Below are 20,140 nucleotides of genomic sequence, written 5' to 3' on the forward strand. Positions count from 1 at the left end.
AATAAATTATTGAGAGCAAAAGTTAATGGAAAGACTTTGGCATGCTTTAAGTATCAAACAGATCAGTTGGAGAGGTTTAACTAAAATTCGTTTCCTCGTTAAATTCGTTTCTATATTTACATAGACCGTGATCATTTTCGTGAGGAGCAACACCTTGTAACAATACTGAATTAAAGCAGCTGTATGTAGGTCCTTACTATAAATTAACTTAAAATTAGACGAGCATGTGTTCAATACATCTTATTCGCTCCATACAAGTTGAGCCTCGCCAATAAAACTCGAAACTCGCCTTATATGGAAACAGGTCGGCCAATACGAGATTCAGCCAATCAGAAACCAGAAAAAAACTCGGCCTTATACGAGAATCTAAAATATCGACAATTTCGACACCATTTTGCAGTTGTATGCTTAGTTTTGGTGCAAAAGTTTAAATCTTTAAAAATATAATATTGCAGTTTACTTAAAGCACTCAGCCCCTAATATATTCAGCTTCCTTTGTCGACAATAACAATTGTGGAATGTAACCACAACAGTAAGGTTCGATATTTGAGCATATGAACTTCGAATATTTTCAAGCCATTGTGTCACACCGGTCTTACTGACAATAACGTAGTGACGTCACCATTTATGTATAGAATGATTTTCAAGCTACAATGAACGTCGAAAGCAAATCTAATTCGAAATCATGGAGGATTTACACATTACAAATGCAATTCCTAATGGCAATAAGTAAGCTTTCAATCCTTATTGCCTTTCTGAGTTGTATTAAAACAACGGTAAGTGGATCCAGTGTGGCTGGAATGTTATTCAGGTAAATTTTGCATAATTTCGCGACCTGTCAAATTCATTGAAATTGTGTTCCTGCATCATGTAATGTCTTGAAAGCATCTTTCGTCATACACTTAGTTTAAATGCTATTGTTCCTATCCTATATCAGTAATATCGACTTATTATTACAATATTAATGAAATAATTTTTCTTTTGCAATTAAATGCATGGAACATGTTTCCTCTTGCAACAATATTCAATTTCGTTTTTAATTAACAATTATCTCTTAAAAGGTATTTTGGTGTACATAACATTTTCAAAGCATTTTGCATGGGAATATAAACAGGGAAAAAGTTGTATAGAACAGAAATTTTGCTATTGTTCAAAACTCCATACTTCATTTAATATCAAAAACCTGTAATTTGAAAGTGGAATAGATCTATAAGCTTTTCTTGCTGACATAAGAATAATATTATAAAGTTAATTTATAACATTGTCATTAATTAATTGAATTCATATTGGCTTTATTATTGAGCTTCTGACAGCCGTATTGTCCTGCGGCCTTAGGCCACTACGGCTGTCTTCAGCTCAATAACAAAGCCAATATGAATTCAACTAATTAATAACATACTGTTTATCAATTGCTTATTTTATTTATTTCTCTATCGCAATGTTTCAAAGTTAGATTTTGAGCATTGTTCTTTTTTTGCTTACACAACGTTCATGCTCGATCTTTGTCTTTACTAAATTAATTACGCCATGAATATATTTGCATCTAATATTTTAAAATACATATACATTTAATTGATGCGTACTTAAACAAACATAATTAAACATGATAAAATAAATTCTAACAAAGCCTGCTCGGAAGAATCTGCTTTCTCGGCTTCGTTTTCTGCTGACGTTTGGCTGTAAATAAAACGTCAGTCTTCTGTTATAATTGTTGATTTTGTTTGAATCAAACGTGTAAGGTTAACGAAACAACATTGGTACGTAATCGTAGTTGTTTCAGTAATAAAGGTAAATATCCCACCAAGTCGAACGTCAGATTCATCTTAAAATATTTGCATTTTAAAAAGCTAGCAGTTGAACTTTTAACATGTAAAACTTACGACCCAGTAGACGTCTTTTTCTCAGAAACAGTTGTTGACCTGAAAAGTTAAAACCCATATTAAGCTATTACGCAACTCTGCTTTCGATTATGTATACAATATTGCAAGTCAAACAATCAACAATAAGCAGAAGGAAACAAGAAATTAGTGTTTATACGGGTGTGCTAGCAATTATAAGGCACACATTCCAGAATGTATAAATATTATATAACTAACGATTTAACTACTGTAAATCATTAGTATTTGTGGGAGATTAATTGGTTTTAATTTCGTGAATAGACCGATCCACGAATTTAATATTAACACATGTGAACATGGCCGACAAATTGCTCTTTTTCAAAATCAGAATTCCACGAATTCACGTGTAAACAAAAAAGTATTTGTATTCACGAAATTTTATGCCGACGAATAAAATGATTTAAAAATATAAATAACACACTGGGATTTATTATTGTATATTGTTTGTACATTCATTTCACGTACTACCATGAATAAGGACAAACAATTAATAAATCTTAAAGTATACATAAATCACATATTTTTTATAGTAATGTATAATTTATCACAACGCCTTTGTAAAATTGTTCGCGGAAGAAGATATATTTAACTAGTGTAATATTTTATACAGCTGGGACAATAAAGACTATGTACCGTTGAAACTGACCGTGCAACTCAATCAAGCAATGTAACATTTGGGTGGATATTATTTACAAAGATATGAAACTTATTTATTTTTTAATTTATTCGGATTCTTTAAAAAAAATGTCTTCAAATATTGTGTGCATCTTAGGACCATTAAACAGGTTTGATATTTATGAGAAAAATTTCGATTCAAGATGTAATAAGAAAGATGCACCACTATATCAAAGTGCTGGTACACAGTGAGTTCACTTGCTTTTTAGCTAGAATATTGGGGATGTCCTTGCGAAGTCTTTTTATATCCTCTGCTTGGGTCTTAATTGTAATGTCTTTTTCCTGCTTCTCTCTATTCAGGGAGTTTATATTCGATCTTTAAGAATAAATAATTTATAAAATAAATGCACAACATGTACCAATAGTATACTAGGTTTATGAGAGTAAATAAAAGTTCTTACACCAAAAACAACATCCCACGTCACAAATTTAAAAAAGAAGTCTCAGTATTGTCCGTATTTCTTATATTTTACATAGGTGAAATATTAAATAATAATAACTCGGTGTGATATGATGTCAATATGAAACAGAGTTGTGCTCATACACGTTTCTGGAAGAAAAAAGGTGTTAAAAAATCAGCGACAGATATAAGAACAAAAGGCTACGTGCATGTGATTCTTTGTTTCGGGAGAAAATTAAAATCCTATCTTAAAAGGTATATAAATCGACATATCGATGGTCCCAATTTAAAATGACGAACCTACATTTTTGGCATTTCGCGATTTTGATACTGTGCAAAGCGTGAAATCAATGCACATATACCCCCAAAACAACAAAATAGTTAACCAATCGCAACAGCTCCATAAAGTCACGTGATGTAATGACGAACCGCAATTGCTTGAAGTCAAAATAACGAAGCTGAAAAAAATTGTTACGTCGGCATTTTGCGCGCTTATTAATATATTAAAGTATCAATATAGCCATGTATGTTAAGGCAAATTGACGAAACGTAAACGTTCGCTTATCAAAAAATTAAATGATGTACATTTTATAGCATTGATAAACGCAAAAAGATATCAAAATAATATAAAATGTTGAGGTATTAACTTAGTAACTTGTGGCCGCAACTAATAGCTTGTTCCTACAACTTATTAAGTTGAGGTTTCAACATAGTAAGTTGTTCCTTCAACTTAATAACTTCTGGCCGCAAGTTACTATGTTATAACCACAACTTAATGTGTTGTGGGAACAACTTATTAAGCTTCGACCACAACATAGTTTAAGCAATCAGATAGGCCGTTTCATCTTTACCGTTTTATCACGTTTAGTACCTGTATACGCGTAATATTGTGCGCCGATTTGAGCACTATCCCTGTAAGCTATGGATCCCGGGATTGAGTCCCTGTCTGAGCACTTGCCTTGTTTGCGACTGGGTTCAGGGTTCCATCCCCGGTCTGAGCACTAGCAACGTACGCGTCGGGTCCCGGTTTCGAGTCCCATGTTTTTTGGATTTGAACCCGGGACCCTTCTTGTAAAGGGCGATTCCTCTGACCGGAGCTCGATCCCGGGAACCATCGTTTACGAGGCAAGTGCAAGATGCCTAAGTTTTCGACGGTCTGAAAATCTAATTAGGAGTTATCGACGGCCCCGGGTTTCGAATCATAGTACGAGCACTAGCCCTGAAAGCTTTGGGTCTCTAGATCAATCCTCGGTTTGAGGATTTACCCTATAAGCGACGGCTCGAATTCCGATGTGAGAATTTGCACCAACAGTGACCGGTCCCGGGTTCGAGCCCCAGTCTGAGTACTAGCCCTGAAAGCTATGGATCCCGGGTTAAAGCCTGTGTCTTACCACTTACCCAGTAAGGGAAGGATCCCGGTTGTGACCCTCAGTCTGAGCGTTCGCACCGAAAGCTAAAGGTTCACACAGGGACTTGAACCAAACAGCCGTCGCTAACATACCATACTGAGCACTCGCCTTCTAAGCGACCGGCTGCCGAAATGAGCACAAGCTTCGTAAGCAACATTTCCCGCGTTCGAGTCCCGAAATGAGAGCTAGCCTCGCAAGCTATGGGTGTTCTGGTTCTAGCGCCGGTCTGAGCACTAGCCCTGTAAGCTATAAATCCCGCATTTTTCGGGTCCGGCGCTAAGACTAGGACTTTGATCAGGGTCCGTTCGCTTAAATGGCAAGTACTTAAACCGGGATTTGAGCCCGGGGCCCATAGCATACAGGGTGAGTGCTCAAGCAGGGCATCCAAACCAGGATCCGTTACGTAGGGAGCGAATGCTCAGACTGGGATCCAAGTCGCTTACAGGGAAAGTCCTTAGACTGGGGCTAAAACCCAAAGACCCATCGTTTAAAAAGGGGGGTATCAGACCTGGATTCCCAACCGGAATCCGTCGCTTATGTGCCTAGTTTTCACACCAGGGTTCAAACCCTGAACCAAGTCGCTAACTTGGCGATCTCTCAGATAGGGGCTCAAATCTGAAATCCATGGCTTACATGGCAAGTGCTCAGATAGGGCTCGAACGGGGGATCCATAGCTAACAGGGATAGTGCTCGAACCCGAGCATCTAGTAAAATAAGGGGTACTAATTGTGATAAAACGGTAAAGATGAAAAGCCCGATCTTATTGGTTAAACTTAAATTAGTGGCCTCAACATAGTTAGTTGGTCCCACAAGTTATTTAGTTGAGGCAACAACTAATAAGTTGTGGGAACAAGTTATGAAGTTGTCGCCACAAGTTTCTGAGCTGAGGCCTCAACTTAATAAATAAGTTGTTCCCACAAGTTATTTTGTTGAAGGAATAACTTAATAAGTTAAATGAACAAATTACTAGGTTGAAGTTTTGGGAGCAAGTTATGAAGTTGTGGCCACAAGTTACTAAGCTGAGGTCTCAACTTAAACAGTTGTGGGGACAACGTACTTAGTTGTTTCCACAAGTTATTTTAAAAATTGTTCCAACAAGTTACTAAGTTGAGGCCACACTATAAATAAAGAATTGCGGTTGTCACCTCTGTTCCACCGTGTAAAACAGAAAAACACGCATTGCTTTGCTATATCTAACGGAAAAAATGGACAAATTTATTCTATTGAAACAAAATCTCTTACAATAAGCTGTCCAATTTGCCGAAACATCACATAAATGCAAGTCTAAATGACGAAGATACATTTTACAGCAGATTTATTAACTTAACGTCAAATTAGTTCCATACGAACATGGTTCATCATGCGACACTTTTAAAAATGTTTAAAATAATCTTTATTTGACTTTGTGCAAGAAATGTTTAACAAAAATACGTCTCCTGAAAACTTGTGTTTTTGTAGGTTCGACATTTTAAATTGGGACCATCGATATGTAAGTACCTTGCTTCTGATAGTTGCTTTTTCAAGTCATCTCGTTCTGATTGAGCTGTTTGGAGGTCAAGTTTCAGTGTTTCTTCTGCTTTCGCCCTTTAATGAAATTGTATTTTCAAAGTGTCATGCATCGGCTCATTATAAAGTATTAGTGTATACAATTAAATTTGAGAAAATAACAGCACGATTTTGTAACGTAAATGTCTCAATTTAATTTAAAAAATATCATCAAAATACTTATATAAATTGATATTTAAAAATGTGTTCACCTTCACAACGGCGCGTATGCAAAGAAACTAACGTTTAGTCAAATCGACAAGCATGACATGCACATACAGTCAACCTTAAAAAAAACACTTTGTACAGTCGTAGTCGAGCGATGGAAAATATCCACTGACGTGGGCGGTGTTGATACTGCGAGTTCAATGTTTTTTCAGAACATGGTATGGAGAAATAGTTGTCTTTTACTATATGATTCTATATTCTCAAATCTTTTCTATAAAGAAGGAATGTAGTTGACAATTGTTAATAGTTTTATTTGATCGTTCGTCAAAAAGTTGTAATTCTGTTACTCTTGTATCTTCAATGCAATTGAGTAATTAAATAGTAATTAAATTGAATGCGTTTTAATTCCCTTTTATTATTGTTTAATTTGAGTTACAATGCTATGACGTTAAATTTTATTTACACTAAAATGTATTATGAATATTGCTGGGCCAAGTGTGAGGTTGAGCGCTCTATAACCAGGTTTAAACCCCCAATGCTTTGCATTGACCGCTCCAAGGCGGTGACCCCAGTTTTATTCATATTTTGTGTTTATGTTGGTTTGTATTGTGCTGTATTGTGCTGTTTTGTACTGTTTGGGCAATCGGTCACTTGCCTTAAATAAAGGACCAACTAATTGTTTTTAATGAAAATTCAATACTGCTCCAGCAGCTGGAGTTTCACTTCTTTATTTTTCTTAAATTGTTTTTCTATAATCTTCCATTTATCTATGCGTAATACAACAAATAGATGTGCTGATTTATTACGATTTAATATATTGACCCTTAAGACTGTCACTTACATCTGATTGAGCTTGTTGGTCAGTTCCTTAATTTCATCTTTGGCTTTCTTTAACTCGCCAGTGCTGAAAAGATAAATATTGTAACACTGTCTAACATTAACGTAGAAAGAGGCGATGAAACAATAACATCAATTAAATTTATACAGGTTAGAAAAATTAACCACATGATATATTTTCATATTTCCATAAAGTTATGTAGTAGATGTTTAATGTATGACTTAATAACATGTCTGAATAAACCCAAATGCACAGGCAGTAAAACATCCGTAAAGAAGCTCAACATAGATGTGACTTACATTGGTATTACATTCATCACGAAACAAATATATAGGTTGCCAATATGTGCTTCGATATGTCTCAAATTAGCATATGTATTGTTAGGATTTATGCATTCTTCAAAATTGTATAGACTATTGTTAAAGGTAAAACTTGGTAAGATACACCTACGCTGGAGACCGTGTCGTGTATTGATCTAAAAGAACACCTGGATATGAGCAATGTGATGATAAACGTTGGAAGTGTTTTTCAAGCAAAGATACATGATAAGGTTGTCGACAGTGCAAAATCCGGCAAACTCGACCAATGTTCAGATGAAATCACAAACGCTCGATGCAAAGTTGCCCCGTTTATGTCGCAAATTCGAATCTTTTTTAGCGATCTTGCATCATATTGCTGCAATCTAGCATCGTGATTTTGCAATCGCGCATGATGTTATCGTAATCACGCTTTGAGTGACTTGTAATTCTTCAAGAGCTTAAAGTGCAGAATCGCGATTCAGAGCTGCAGGATTATTATGTGAAAGTTCCCTATAAAAACATATGTACAATTACTTGATTGGCTGGTTCAATCGAAGGCCGTTGTGTTTCATTTTATCAGCTTTAATGTAAACCGGTTTTAAATTCAAGAAAATCTTAACTGATCTCTTCTGTAAATACTGATAAAGTTTGGTTCATGAGTCATTCAAATCCGTACCTTAATCTTTTAATGTAAAGAAGTAAACACTTATTTTATGTTGTTATGTTGCCGTTTAGAATGCGGTGTCATTTCAATAAAAGAGTTTTCAACTCTACCTACAAAATGTTAATGGATAACTCAATACACTTTGAATTCTTATATTTAATGTAAATTGAATTAGACTGTTAAACTAACGTTTAAATAAGTAAAACTGTTTTTAAAGCGAAAGTAAATTATCATTACCGGTATTCACATTTTGAAAACCCTCGCAAGCCCGCGGCTTCGTCATGCAGATACACAAGTTGAAACAAATGCACTTGGTATGCAAAATACTTTTAGAGGAAAGTTGTTTGCTCCCGTGGTAGTACTGTAAAATATTATCTTAGTAAAGAGAGAACTTTTTTTATTGTTTGCGGGAATGAAAATGAGAAATCTGTTTAACTTTATTGAAATATGGAAATTTTTCAAGTTTTGATTTGGTTTAATGCTTTAAATTATTTTTGTCATGTTATTAACTATAAGTCAATATAACAGTCCATATGGGATTTCAGTGAATATTTGCTGTTAATTTCAGTGCTGCTACATACCCTATACAAAGTTACGTATTTCAATGGCCTTTACTCGAGCGAACACTAGGCATAAATTAACCGGTACAGTGCAGTGAAGGCTTACGTTAACAAAAACAGTAAAAAAGGCCATGGTCTTAGAGTAAAAACGCAAGTGCAAGACTAACCAATTCAAAAATGCTATTTAAAGTGATAAACTGTCGAAGGTGAACAATGGAGAAGTGTTCTGAAAAGGATTAATTATAGGTATGAATTGTTGTCATCTCGATTTATTCTGAACGGTAAGCATAAAATCGGCCATGAAAAAAATAACCCAGAATTATTAAAAACTGTAGATAAAAAAAACACGTTAGTACCGAGATGGCGTAAATCCCTTGTCATGTAGATCAATCTGTACCATTTAGGTATTGACTGATAGTTACATTTGCTCATTACGACTGAGACTTTACCAAGGTTGTGTGAAATGAAGAAGTTCGTCATTTTAAAATGTTATGTCTTAACTTCTTTTTTATCTTAACAAATACTTTGCATTTGTTAGGAATAATGTTTTTTAGCATTTGCTGATACTGCTATTTACTTTATTTTGAAAATGCATTATGATGTACGGTGACAAGACATGCATTGAAAACAAAAAGTCATTTTAAAACTTAAAACAAAAATTGGTACGTACGAGTAATGAGAACAATATTTATGATTGTTTCAAAATTAGTTTAAATGTTGTATCACTTAGAATTTAATTAATTGTCATACTTTTCATCTGAAGAATTTCCGTTTCGTAGCTTAACTATTGTTTCCTCTGCACTACAAAAAGAACACATACAAATAATTAAAACATAAGTATGAGTAGAAAATATTTCACTTAATATGTAAACGTAAATTTTGGAAAAATCATTCACCTTATTATAATCAGCAAACTTATATAAAAAGTGTATATGATTAAAAGATACATTTTAATGTGCCAAATATACACCCAATCAGACTAATAACGCGATACTTGAATGATAACTTTTCTCAAAAGCGGTTAAATATTTCAGCTTGAGAATTCAAACGTTGTTGTTCAAAATCATTTCTTATAAAGCTGAATTGAATCATTATAAATATCTGGACCAGTTCCGAACATTTTTCACCTTAAAGCACGCGACAATTGAGCTATTCGAATATTTTTTCAAAAACTAAACTTAAATCAAACATGTTTTCGATCATGCAAGAAAAATCCATGTACGGATAACTGATCAGTTCAGATAAAAAACATCCAGAAGACTTAAGACAAGATATTTACCGGGGTCGACTAAATACTTACAGCATTAAGGGTCTTAGTAATTTGGACACGTTTAATATTACCTTTTTAAGGCATCCTCGAATAGCGTCTTCACTGTCTGTTCACTTTGACCTGCTTTCTTTTCAAACACTTTCCTGTAAAAGAAAAAAAAACACATACAAGATAAATTGATTTCATTGCGCATATATCATCATCATTATTATTATTATTATTATTATTATTATTATTATTATTATTATTATTATTATTATTATTTTTATTATTGTTATCAAATCAAAAATTAATTTAATATCGCCGTCGAAAGTCGGTTTTGTTACGGATTAAATTGCTTCTCTAGGCATTCGATGCGAAATTTTAGGGCATCGTTTTCCTTCTGGAGCTCTGACACGCTATTGACAACTGCTGTGTCTTTCTTTTTGTCGTGTGTTGGTGGTGGATTCTTTGATGATCTGTAATGTTTGAAAGCACATTAACACTCAAAATAAAATTGTGTACAAAATTACGAAAAATAAAGTTAACACTTAAAAAATCAATGTTCCTCATAGTAATAGCCGAACTTTCAACGCTATATGTGGTCGGGTAACATAGATTTAACGCGATACAAAATGATCGTTTATATTTTTTGTGTGTCACAATATATCCCATGTGAATTTCCGGCTACGATATCCGAACATTTAAGAGCGAACGCGAGATTGGCTTTGAGCAGATTTGGAAGCAGGACGTAGTTCTCATGAATAGGTCGTTCTTCCGACGCTGCCCGAAGCCAGTTTCGCGTTCGATTGTAAATGTTCGCATATCGAGGCCGGAAATTAACATGGAATATATTGTAAAACAATAACAAACAAAAAACGAGCATTTTGTATCTAGTTAAATTACCATAACACATCTTGCGTTGCAACTTTGCTATAATGGACGCTGATTTTTATAGGTTAACTTTATTTTACGAAATATTTTGCGAAATATTCGTAGATGTTTAGTATTTATGTTACTTTAAATATTTTTATATACAAATATGGCTATGTACACCCATGGTATTGGTAAAACTATGCGAACTATACACTACATGTGAAGTCTTCGTATAAATAAATAATGAATTACTTCTGTCCATTTAACAATACTTACCCCGGTTTTTGTGGTTTCTTATTAGAAGAAACGGCTTTAGACATGTTTTTGCAGCTCCTGAAATATTAAGGATTCCTCATTGGTACAAGATCCAGTGCAATTTGAACCTCGCAAAATGTATTTAAACTATGATATTTAATTCAATATTATTAATTGGCTCAAAATGGCATTTAAAGAACATATCAAGAGGAATGAGAATATTGCCTAAGTATGTACTTCAACATAATTATGTGCTCCATTTTAAAATCATAATTACGATGTTTAGACAAGCACAAGACACTCTGCTACAGGAAAAGTACATTATTTAATATTATTACCTGATGTCTTATATAAATGATAATTATTTATTTTTTGCTATATCCTCGTCGAAAAAGAAATTTGCAATGTTTTAAACTGTTACCGGTGAATATCGAACTGTTGACCGGTCAACAGTTTGAATTATTATACCTCACTTTTATTGACAATGCTAAACTCCCATAGGCCATCGTGACATAGAAATACTGTCAGACCCAGCGGGAATAAATTTACTGTCCAAAATATACTGTATCCCGCTGCCATAGCAATCACGTGCCACCAGCGGGAAAAAAATTACTGTACAAAAATACTGTATCCCGCTGCCTTAGCAACCACGTGCGGACTGTTCGAAAATTATACTGTCCCATTCGCGCATGCGCAGTACGCAGTTTTGCCTTTCCGCTGTAAACATACGACAAAATGGCAAGTAAACGTTTTTCAACGATAAGCGAGGAAGTTTTGAAGGCATTGGATCGTGACAAGGACTCTAAAAACACTAAACGTGTAGTTAAACATGGTATGAACTTGTACGACGAATATCTTCGTTCAAATTACATGGATCTTAGTGATCTCGTGGAAAATCCAGCGGAACTTCACAACCAGTTATTGGGTTACGCTTTTTCTATGCACCTGTACGTCAGAAAAACGGCGAGGAACTAAAGAATAAAACTTTGGACAGTCTGAAGGAGGGAATATCCAAGCATCTCTTAAGCACGTATAACATTAATTTGAAAGACCAGCAATTTTCATCAAGTAATGAAGCCTACAAGTCAAAAGTTAAGCAGCTTAAGAAAAGTGGACATGGGAGTGTCGACCACAAACCTGTAATATCCGACAGCGAGCTGGAAAAATTAAGTGGCAACAGTGTACCGTTTAATATTAACATATTAACACTCAATGTGGTTCTCAAAACAGGATATGGTTTAACTTAATGCACTTCCTTCTGAGGAGAGGTCAAGAGAATTTAGGGTCGATGACGATTCAACCGGGAGAAAGTTTATACACCAGGTCATCGCAGAATCAACAAAAATTCACGGGTAGGTTCAATTAAAAAAATATATATTATGCCAACCTTCTAAATGGTAGTAATTTTACTAAAAGGTGGAAGTTACTGCAAAGAATTCTAACTATAAAAGATGGCTGTTAATTTGTTTGACAGAGGGAAAAAACATGAATTACATGGAATTTTTGTGGTGAAACCACCTGGGTGAAACCGCATAATCTTTAAGCAAAAATATCTATTTTCGTGTTCAGGCAATTTTAAATGTCAGACCAATGTTTTCAATTAAATGAATTCATCTTTTTAGGATTGACGATACGCCTGATGATACCACAGGAGAAGGAAAGATCTACGAGCAACCTGGCAGTACGTTTTGTCCAGTCCGATACTTTGAGAAGTACCTATCTAAACTGAACCCTAAACTCGAAGCATTATGGCAAAGACCGTTAGAATCATTTCAAGAGACCAGTGACATTTGGTATTGTGCTGCATCATTAGGAAAGAATACTTTGACTGTGTTAGCCAGTGAACTTTTATTTTTGTTATCAAAATATAAATAGTTATTCATTGCTGAAATTAATTATTGAATCTTAAAATTGTTCATGGTACTTATAAATTGTTCATGTTTGAAAAGTATGTTCGTTATAATAAAATAAATATTACATGTCTGACAGGGTGACCCCTGTCAGACATGTGATATTTATTTTATTATACCGAACAAGTGATAAGAAATTGACTGTGTTAACCTTCATATCCTCCTTGCTTATCGTTGAAAAACGTTTGCTGGCAATATTGCTTGCCATTTTGTCGTCTGTTTACAACGTCATAAATTGCCTAATCAAGTGATACGAAATTGACTGTGTTAACCAGTGTACTTTTATTTTTGTTATTAAAATATAAATGGTTATTAATTGCTGAATTTAAATACAATTATTGAATATTAAAATTGTTCATGGTTCTTATAAATTGTTCATGTTTGAAAAGTTTGTTCGGTATAATAAAATAAATATTACATGTTTGACAGGGTGACAGTAAATTTGTCAACTTTCGGAAAAATACTGTCAACCTCGGCTTCGCCTTGGTTGACAGTATTTCCTCAAGTTGACAAATTTACTGTCACCCAGTCAGCCATGTAATATTTAATATATATTATTATACCTCACTTTTATTTACAATGCTTAACTCCCATAGGCCATCGTGACATAGAAATACTGTCAGACCCAGCGGGAATAAATTTACTGTCCAAAATATACTGTATCCCGCTGCCATAGCAATCACGTGCCACCAGCGGGAAAAATTTTACTGACAAAAAAATACTGTATCCCACTGCCTTAACAATCACGTGCGGAATGTTCTGAAATTATACTGTCCCATTCGCGCATGCGCAGTACGCAGTTTTGCGTGTCCGTTGTATTTGGATAATTAAAATATCGATCGCAGCTGAAACTGTGCTGTAGAATAGATTAATGCCATTATTTAAGCTTTGACAGGAGTCAAAAAGAAAATCAATTCAGAAAATCTAGTATAAACGACACGCTTACCTCAAAGGCAACTTTAATCCAATGCTAAAAACAATAAAGTTACAACGATATACACTTCCAGTGTCTGTTCTTAAGGTGTTATGCATTACAAACACACAGTCCGAAATACGTTTTGGATTCGTTCGATGCTTTAAACAAATATTTTACTGTTAAAAAAACCACCACGTCCATATCGTTGTCCCAAAATGTGTCGTCACCTAAATGACGTCACACAAGTACGTCATAAATTGCGTAATCAAGTGATGAAAATAAAATACGGAAAGCTGGTTCTGTAATATATTTTTAAAGAAATAATTGACGACTACGAAAATTGATGGGATAAATTGATTACTAGGTCGGTGCCGAATAAAGTTCATTTTGCTCTGCCCGTAAATCTGAACCACTCAACATATTAATGGTTGTTTATTGCTGAAATTAAATTCAATTATTGAATATTAAAATTGTTCATGGTTCATATAAATTGTTAATGTTTGAATAGTTAATTCGGTATGATAAAATAATTATTACATGTCTGACAGGGTGACAGTAAATTTGTCAACTTTCGGAAAAATACTGTCAACCTTGACTTCGCCTCGGTTGACAGTATTTCCTCAAGTTGACAAATTTACTGTCACCCTGTCAGCCATGTAATATTTATATACTGTTGCCCGCTGGAATAATGACGTCATTTCGTCGAAAAAATGACGTCATTTTACAGTTTAACAGTCAACATAATTTATTTTATCGAAAACTGTTGTGTGTAAATAAAAATTTAGTTTGCTGTTATTTCTATGTTGGAAATTTGATCAGGTAATAAAACACTAATTTCATGGATGCTTGGTGAACAGTCAAAACTGTTGTCCATCGGTATCAGGGCTGAAATTTGGAACTGTTGCCCTCGGCCTCGGGCAACAGTACCAAAGTCATCCTGATACCTTGGGAAACACTTTGACTGTTCACCGCGCATCCATGAAATAAGTGTATATTGTATACAAGCGTTATGATACTGAAGAAAGCCATTTCCTTCGCGTGTATTAAAGTAGTGAATGTCTTAAATAATAACACCGACAGATCATGAAAATTAAAGTTCATCAATGACGAAAAGCATATAACTGATGTTTATATAGTCTTCGAACGTGTGCACAGTTTGCCAAATCGAAATATTCAAAGTAGTCTTAATAGATTTAAAACAGTAATACAGTAAAACAGTAATACATGTATGTATACATGTATGCATGATTTTCAAACAATGGGAATAATACTGACAGCGAAAAATGTTAAACAAATTTTATAAATTTATAGATGATTATCAAACGTTTTGTAACGCTATCTATGAATGATTTGGAACTACGTTCTTTTACAAACATAGCGCCTGAATTATTTAGTGAATGCGCGTAATCTCAGGGAAGGCATAACAGTTTTAATTCTTCTTTTTCTCGATATTATAAATTATTAAGATATTTCTGTTTATTATATGTTTGTTAGTTAATACTTGTTATGGCATTTAAAAAAACGAAAAATAAGTGAACAAGTCCTTTGTCTTTTGTTTAATGCACCCTTCCTTTATTTACTGAACCGCTCTTTTTTAATTGCACTCCTCTTTTTAGTTTTGCACTTCTCTTTTTTCTATCTCGTGGCCACGACTTAGCTTACTCGTGGACGTAAAAAAGTTCATATTTTCAGTATATTCGGCAATACAATTTCGCGATGTGAAATCAAAAGTACATCGCGAAAATAGGTGACATAACGATATACACACTATAAATAACGCAAGTAGATTGATCATTTTATGTATATAATATATACAATTCACTAAGCATGCACAATTTGCATTCCTGGGTTTACCACGTGGAGATGATGATCAATCTATTTGCGTTATTTATAGTTAACTGGAAGTTACCTGGTACCTGTACCCAGTAAAATTTATTAATGAATATACTGAAAATATGAAATGTTAACAACTTTTTTCAAGTAATGTAATATACCGGTCGTGATATTTTAATCAATATAAACTAATAATTGTAAAAAATACGGTATTTTAGAACTTTTCGTTTTTCGTCAATCGCGGTTGACTGTCCCTTTAATGGAATGCGTGTTTAATAATATATAATTACATGTAATATGGCAGTTGATTGACATCTCTTACACTCAATAGGCTTTTTCAAATTTAGTTTTTACAAATCTTCTGCATTTTCTTAATGTAGGAAAATGATTGTTGAACATAAAGAAAATGTAAAAACAAAATTTGAAAAAGCCTATTGAGGCGAAATATATCAGGAAATGGTGAAACTTGTTCTGTGTTAATTTATATTTATCCCTAATGGATACGAAACTGATTATCTTAAACTGTAAATCACATTAATTAAAAACATCAACGGAATGACGTAAAGACAATTTCGAATGGCTTAGTTTAAGCTTACCTCTGTAACGTCTTTTTAAATATTGAGGTAAGTTTTCTCTTAAAATGTTTGTAAACACCTTCCACAAACGCAATTTCAGTATATCCTAGTTTCGTTTTAAATATCCATTTGTGTAATCACTATTTCAACTTCCTTAGCTACGTTCTACGAAAGCATGAAACAGAGTTTCAAATACTTGAGTGTAAATTGTAATCCTCGTTGTAAAACCATATCGGATATTGAACAAATATAGCGCAGTCAGATAAATCGTTCCACCTAACAGGTTTATAAATGTACGGTTTCTTACGGAATCCGGTACGTATCATATCGAATGTCGACCTTTGCGGTAGACACTCGACTATCAAAGCGACGCAAGATACCAGAGAGGGTAATCACGTGACAAAAAAGATGGCGACGTCCAGGCCGAGACATGTATTTTTCGCCGTTTTATACCATTTTACAACTTTAATAAATAGTAAAAATCCTGCACACTATCCAGCAAAATTGGCAAGAAAGTGATTAGCGTTCGTATTTATATTCGCTCTGTATATCAAGTTTAATCGCTGCGAAATTTTTAAGCGGGTCACACAATTTCAGCTCCCGCTAAGAAAATTCGCAGCGAATAAAGTCAAGATAAAGAGCGAATATTAATACGTAATAAACGCTAATCACTTTCTTGCTGATATGGCTGGAACGTTAGCGGCATTCAAACCATTAATAAATGTAATAAAGGGTTTAAAACGGCGAAAAATACCTGTATAATCATGATCGTCGCCATCTTGTTTGTCACGTGATTAGTCCCCTATGGATTCGATACTGGACAATTTAAAACGACAAGCGACACTTTAAAACGACAAGCGACAATTTAAGACGACACGCACACTTTGATTTAAGAATTGTCACGCGTATAGTTGCCGGGAAAAGATTCATAAAAAATTAGTGTCGTCTTAAATTTTCGCTTGTCGTTTTAAAGAGTCGCGGGGCATGTCGTGTCTTGCTCTGACTTGCTTCAATAGAGCAAATATCGCGCACGATTTCGCGCGTTGAGTGTCGACCCTGTGTAGAGTACAGTAAAAGCAGCCCCTGTTAAAATGGCCCCTTTAAACATACCCCAGAAATGGTCAAAACAGCCCCACTTTGAGTTAAAAAGGCAACAATATGGCCAGAATTCATTTAAATTGTTTTTAAGGATTTATTATAATCATTTTACAACATGATCAAATAAAATGCACGACACGTAGCTGTTTTTTCTATCGACATAGATTGAAAGAAATTGCAGTTTGTTCTGCTATAATTATGGGCAGAGCATACTTTTAAAATAATTATGAAGCATTTCAGGAATTACAATTAATTTCATGTCTCAAAACGCTCAAAACCGTGATTATCGTTTTTAATCAAAATATTATATTGTAAGAAACAATCAAAAAAGAAAAAAAAGTTACCGGTACTTATAATGAATTGTAATTGTAAAATTTGACAATTTCTCATTTTTATAAATTATTTATTATTGATAGTTCATTGATGCAATATTGTAATGTTGTGGTAACATTAAGTTATTGATAAGCATTCAGTGAGGTTTTTTTTAAACATCTTCAAACTTTTTTATTCGTTCGCAACGATACTTCTTACCGTTTGTTGTTCAAAACATACTATGATAGAAACATGTTCGTTCTCATATGATAAATAATATTTGTATCAATGTCTGTTTTTCACAAAACATATTTAAACTCTGAAGTTAATTTTTATTAGAAATTATAAATTGTTATGAGTTGCCATTAATTTAAATATTACAAACATAACTTCTCATTATGATATAACAATTTTTTGTCAGGTATATAATTTGTAAAATAAGTAAGGAACATTTTGCGAAACTTTGAATAAAGTACATGTTATAGAACATCTTTGCCCATAACGCTTTCCAGAATATGTACTTACTCATTAACCAACCTAGGACAACTCTGCTTTATATTTGACTTCAGCTTATATTTTGAGATAATATGCCTTTTATCCTTTAATCTGTATCAGTTTTTAATGTAGAACCATAATAATCGCTGATTATTATCCCCACGTTTTTCGGAGAAAAAGTGGGGATATTGTGTTGATGTGCGTCTGTCCGTCCGTCCTGGCCACCTGATCCTCCTACACTATTAGCACTAGAACCTTGAAAGTTACTAACATGGTAGCTATGAGCATATATGCGACGGTGACACTGACGGAATTTTGATCTGACCCCTAGGTCAAAAGTTATGGGGGTTGGGGCGGGGCCGGGTGAGAGATTTTCTTGCGACCGCGATTCGAAAAAGGCTCATAACTACTGTGTCCCTTCAGATATTGCTTTCATATTTGGTATGCATGTGTATCTAGACACCACCTATCAATGCGCATAAATTGTTTTACCCCTGTGACCTTGACCTTGAACTTTGGGTCAGTTTTTATATTTTGAAATCTGCGACCGTGATTCGAAAAAGACTCATAACTACTGTGTCCCTTTAGATATTGCTTTCATATTTGGTATGCATGTGTATCTAGACAACACCTTTCCATGCGCATATTTTTTTTTACCTCTCTGACCTTAACCTTGAACTTAGGGTAAGTTTTCAGGTTCGAAATCTGTGACCGCGATTCGGAAAAGGCATATAACTGTGTCCCTTCAGATATTGCTTTCATATTTGGTATTCATGTGTATCTGGACAAGACCTTTCCATGCGCATATTTTTTTTACCCCTTTGACATTGACCTTGAACTCTGGCCAGTATTCAGGTTTTGATTATGCGACCGCGATTCGAAAAAGGCTAAAAACTACTGTGTCCCATCAGATGTTGCTTTCATATTTGGTATGCATGTGTATCTGGACAGCATCTTTCCATGCGCATACAATTTTTTACCCCTTTGACCTTGACCTTGAACTTTAGGTGTGTTTTTAGGTTTTGAAATCTGCGACCGCGATTCGAAAAAGACTCATAAATACTGTGTTCCTTTAGATATTGCTTTCATATTGGTACGCATGTGTATCTAGACAACACCTTTCCATGCGCATAGCATTTTTTACCCCTCTGACCTTGACCTTGAACTTAGGGTCAGTTTTCAGGTTTCGAAATCTGTGACCGCGATTCGAAAAAGGCTCTTAACTACTGTGTCCCTAAAGATATTGCTTTCATATTTGGTATTCATGTGTATCTGGACAAGACCTTTCCATGCGCATACATTTTGTTACCCCTTTGACCTTGACCTTGAACTCGGGCCAGTTTTCAGGTTTTGAAATCTGCGACCGCGCTTCGAAAAAGGCTCAAAACTACTGTGTCCCTTCAGATATTGCTTTCATATTTGGTATGCATGTGTATCTGGACAGCACCTTTCCATGCGCATAACATTTTTTACCCCTGTGACCTTGACGTTGAACTTGGGGTAAGTTTTCCGGTTTTGAAATCTGCGACCGCGATTCGAAAAAGGCTCATAACTACTGTGTCCCTTCAGATATTGCTATCATATTTGGTATGCATGTATATCCAGACAACATCTATCCATGCGCACACAATTTTTTTACCCTTATGACCTTGACTTTGATCTTGTGGTCAGTTTTCAGGTTTCGAAATCTGCGACCGCGATTCGAAAAAGGCTCATATCTACTGTGTCCCTCCAGATATTGCTTTCATATTTGGTATGCATGTATATCTGGACAACACTATGGGCATAATTTTTTTTTACCTCTGTGACCTTGACCTTAAACTTGGGGCCAGTTTTCAGGTTTTGAAATCTGCGACCGCGATTCGAAAAAGGCTCACAACTTCTGTGTCCTTTCAGATATTGCTTTCATATTTGGTATGCATGTGTATCTGACAACACCTTCCCATGCGCATAAAATGTTTGACCCCTGTGACCTTGACTTTGGACTTGTGGTCAGCCTTCAGGTTTCGAAATCTGTGACTGCGATTCGAACAAGGCTCATACCTGCTGTGTCCCTACAGATATTCCTTTCATATTTGGTACGCATGTGTATCTCGACAACACCTTTCCATGCGCATCAAATTTTTGACCACTGTGACCTTGACCTTGAACTTAGGGTCCGCGTT

At 34.7% G+C, this 20,140-nt stretch overlaps 1 protein-coding gene across 2 annotated transcripts in view; it reads right to left on the reverse strand.

The window, feature by feature from the left end:
- Window positions 1-16,423, reverse strand: part of LOC127877841 (early endosome antigen 1-like) — a 29,938-nt gene extending 13,515 nt beyond the window's left edge. For both annotated transcript variants that reach the window (XM_052424121.1, XM_052424120.1), the window contains exons 1-9: window positions 16,092-16,423; window positions 10,858-10,914; window positions 10,053-10,184; window positions 9,798-9,869; window positions 9,207-9,257; window positions 6,937-6,999; window positions 5,880-5,966; window positions 1,881-1,919; window positions 1,624-1,677 (exon numbers count right to left, since the gene is read on the reverse strand). In XM_052424121.1, coding sequence (XP_052280081.1) covers window positions 1,624-1,677; window positions 1,881-1,919; window positions 5,880-5,966; window positions 6,937-6,999; window positions 9,207-9,257; window positions 9,798-9,869; window positions 10,053-10,184; window positions 10,858-10,901 — 542 coding nt within the window. In that variant the 5' untranslated portion in view covers window positions 10,902-10,914; window positions 16,092-16,423. The remainder of the gene's footprint in view (window positions 1-1,623; window positions 1,678-1,880; window positions 1,920-5,879; window positions 5,967-6,936; window positions 7,000-9,206; window positions 9,258-9,797; window positions 9,870-10,052; window positions 10,185-10,857; window positions 10,915-16,091) is intronic.
- Window positions 16,424-20,140: the final 3,717 nt, after the last annotated feature.

Source organism: Dreissena polymorpha, chromosome 4 (genome assembly GCF_020536995.1).
Source record: "Dreissena polymorpha isolate Duluth1 chromosome 4, UMN_Dpol_1.0, whole genome shotgun sequence".
In the NCBI taxonomy this organism is placed as follows: Eukaryota; Metazoa; Mollusca; class Bivalvia; order Myida; family Dreissenidae; genus Dreissena; species Dreissena polymorpha.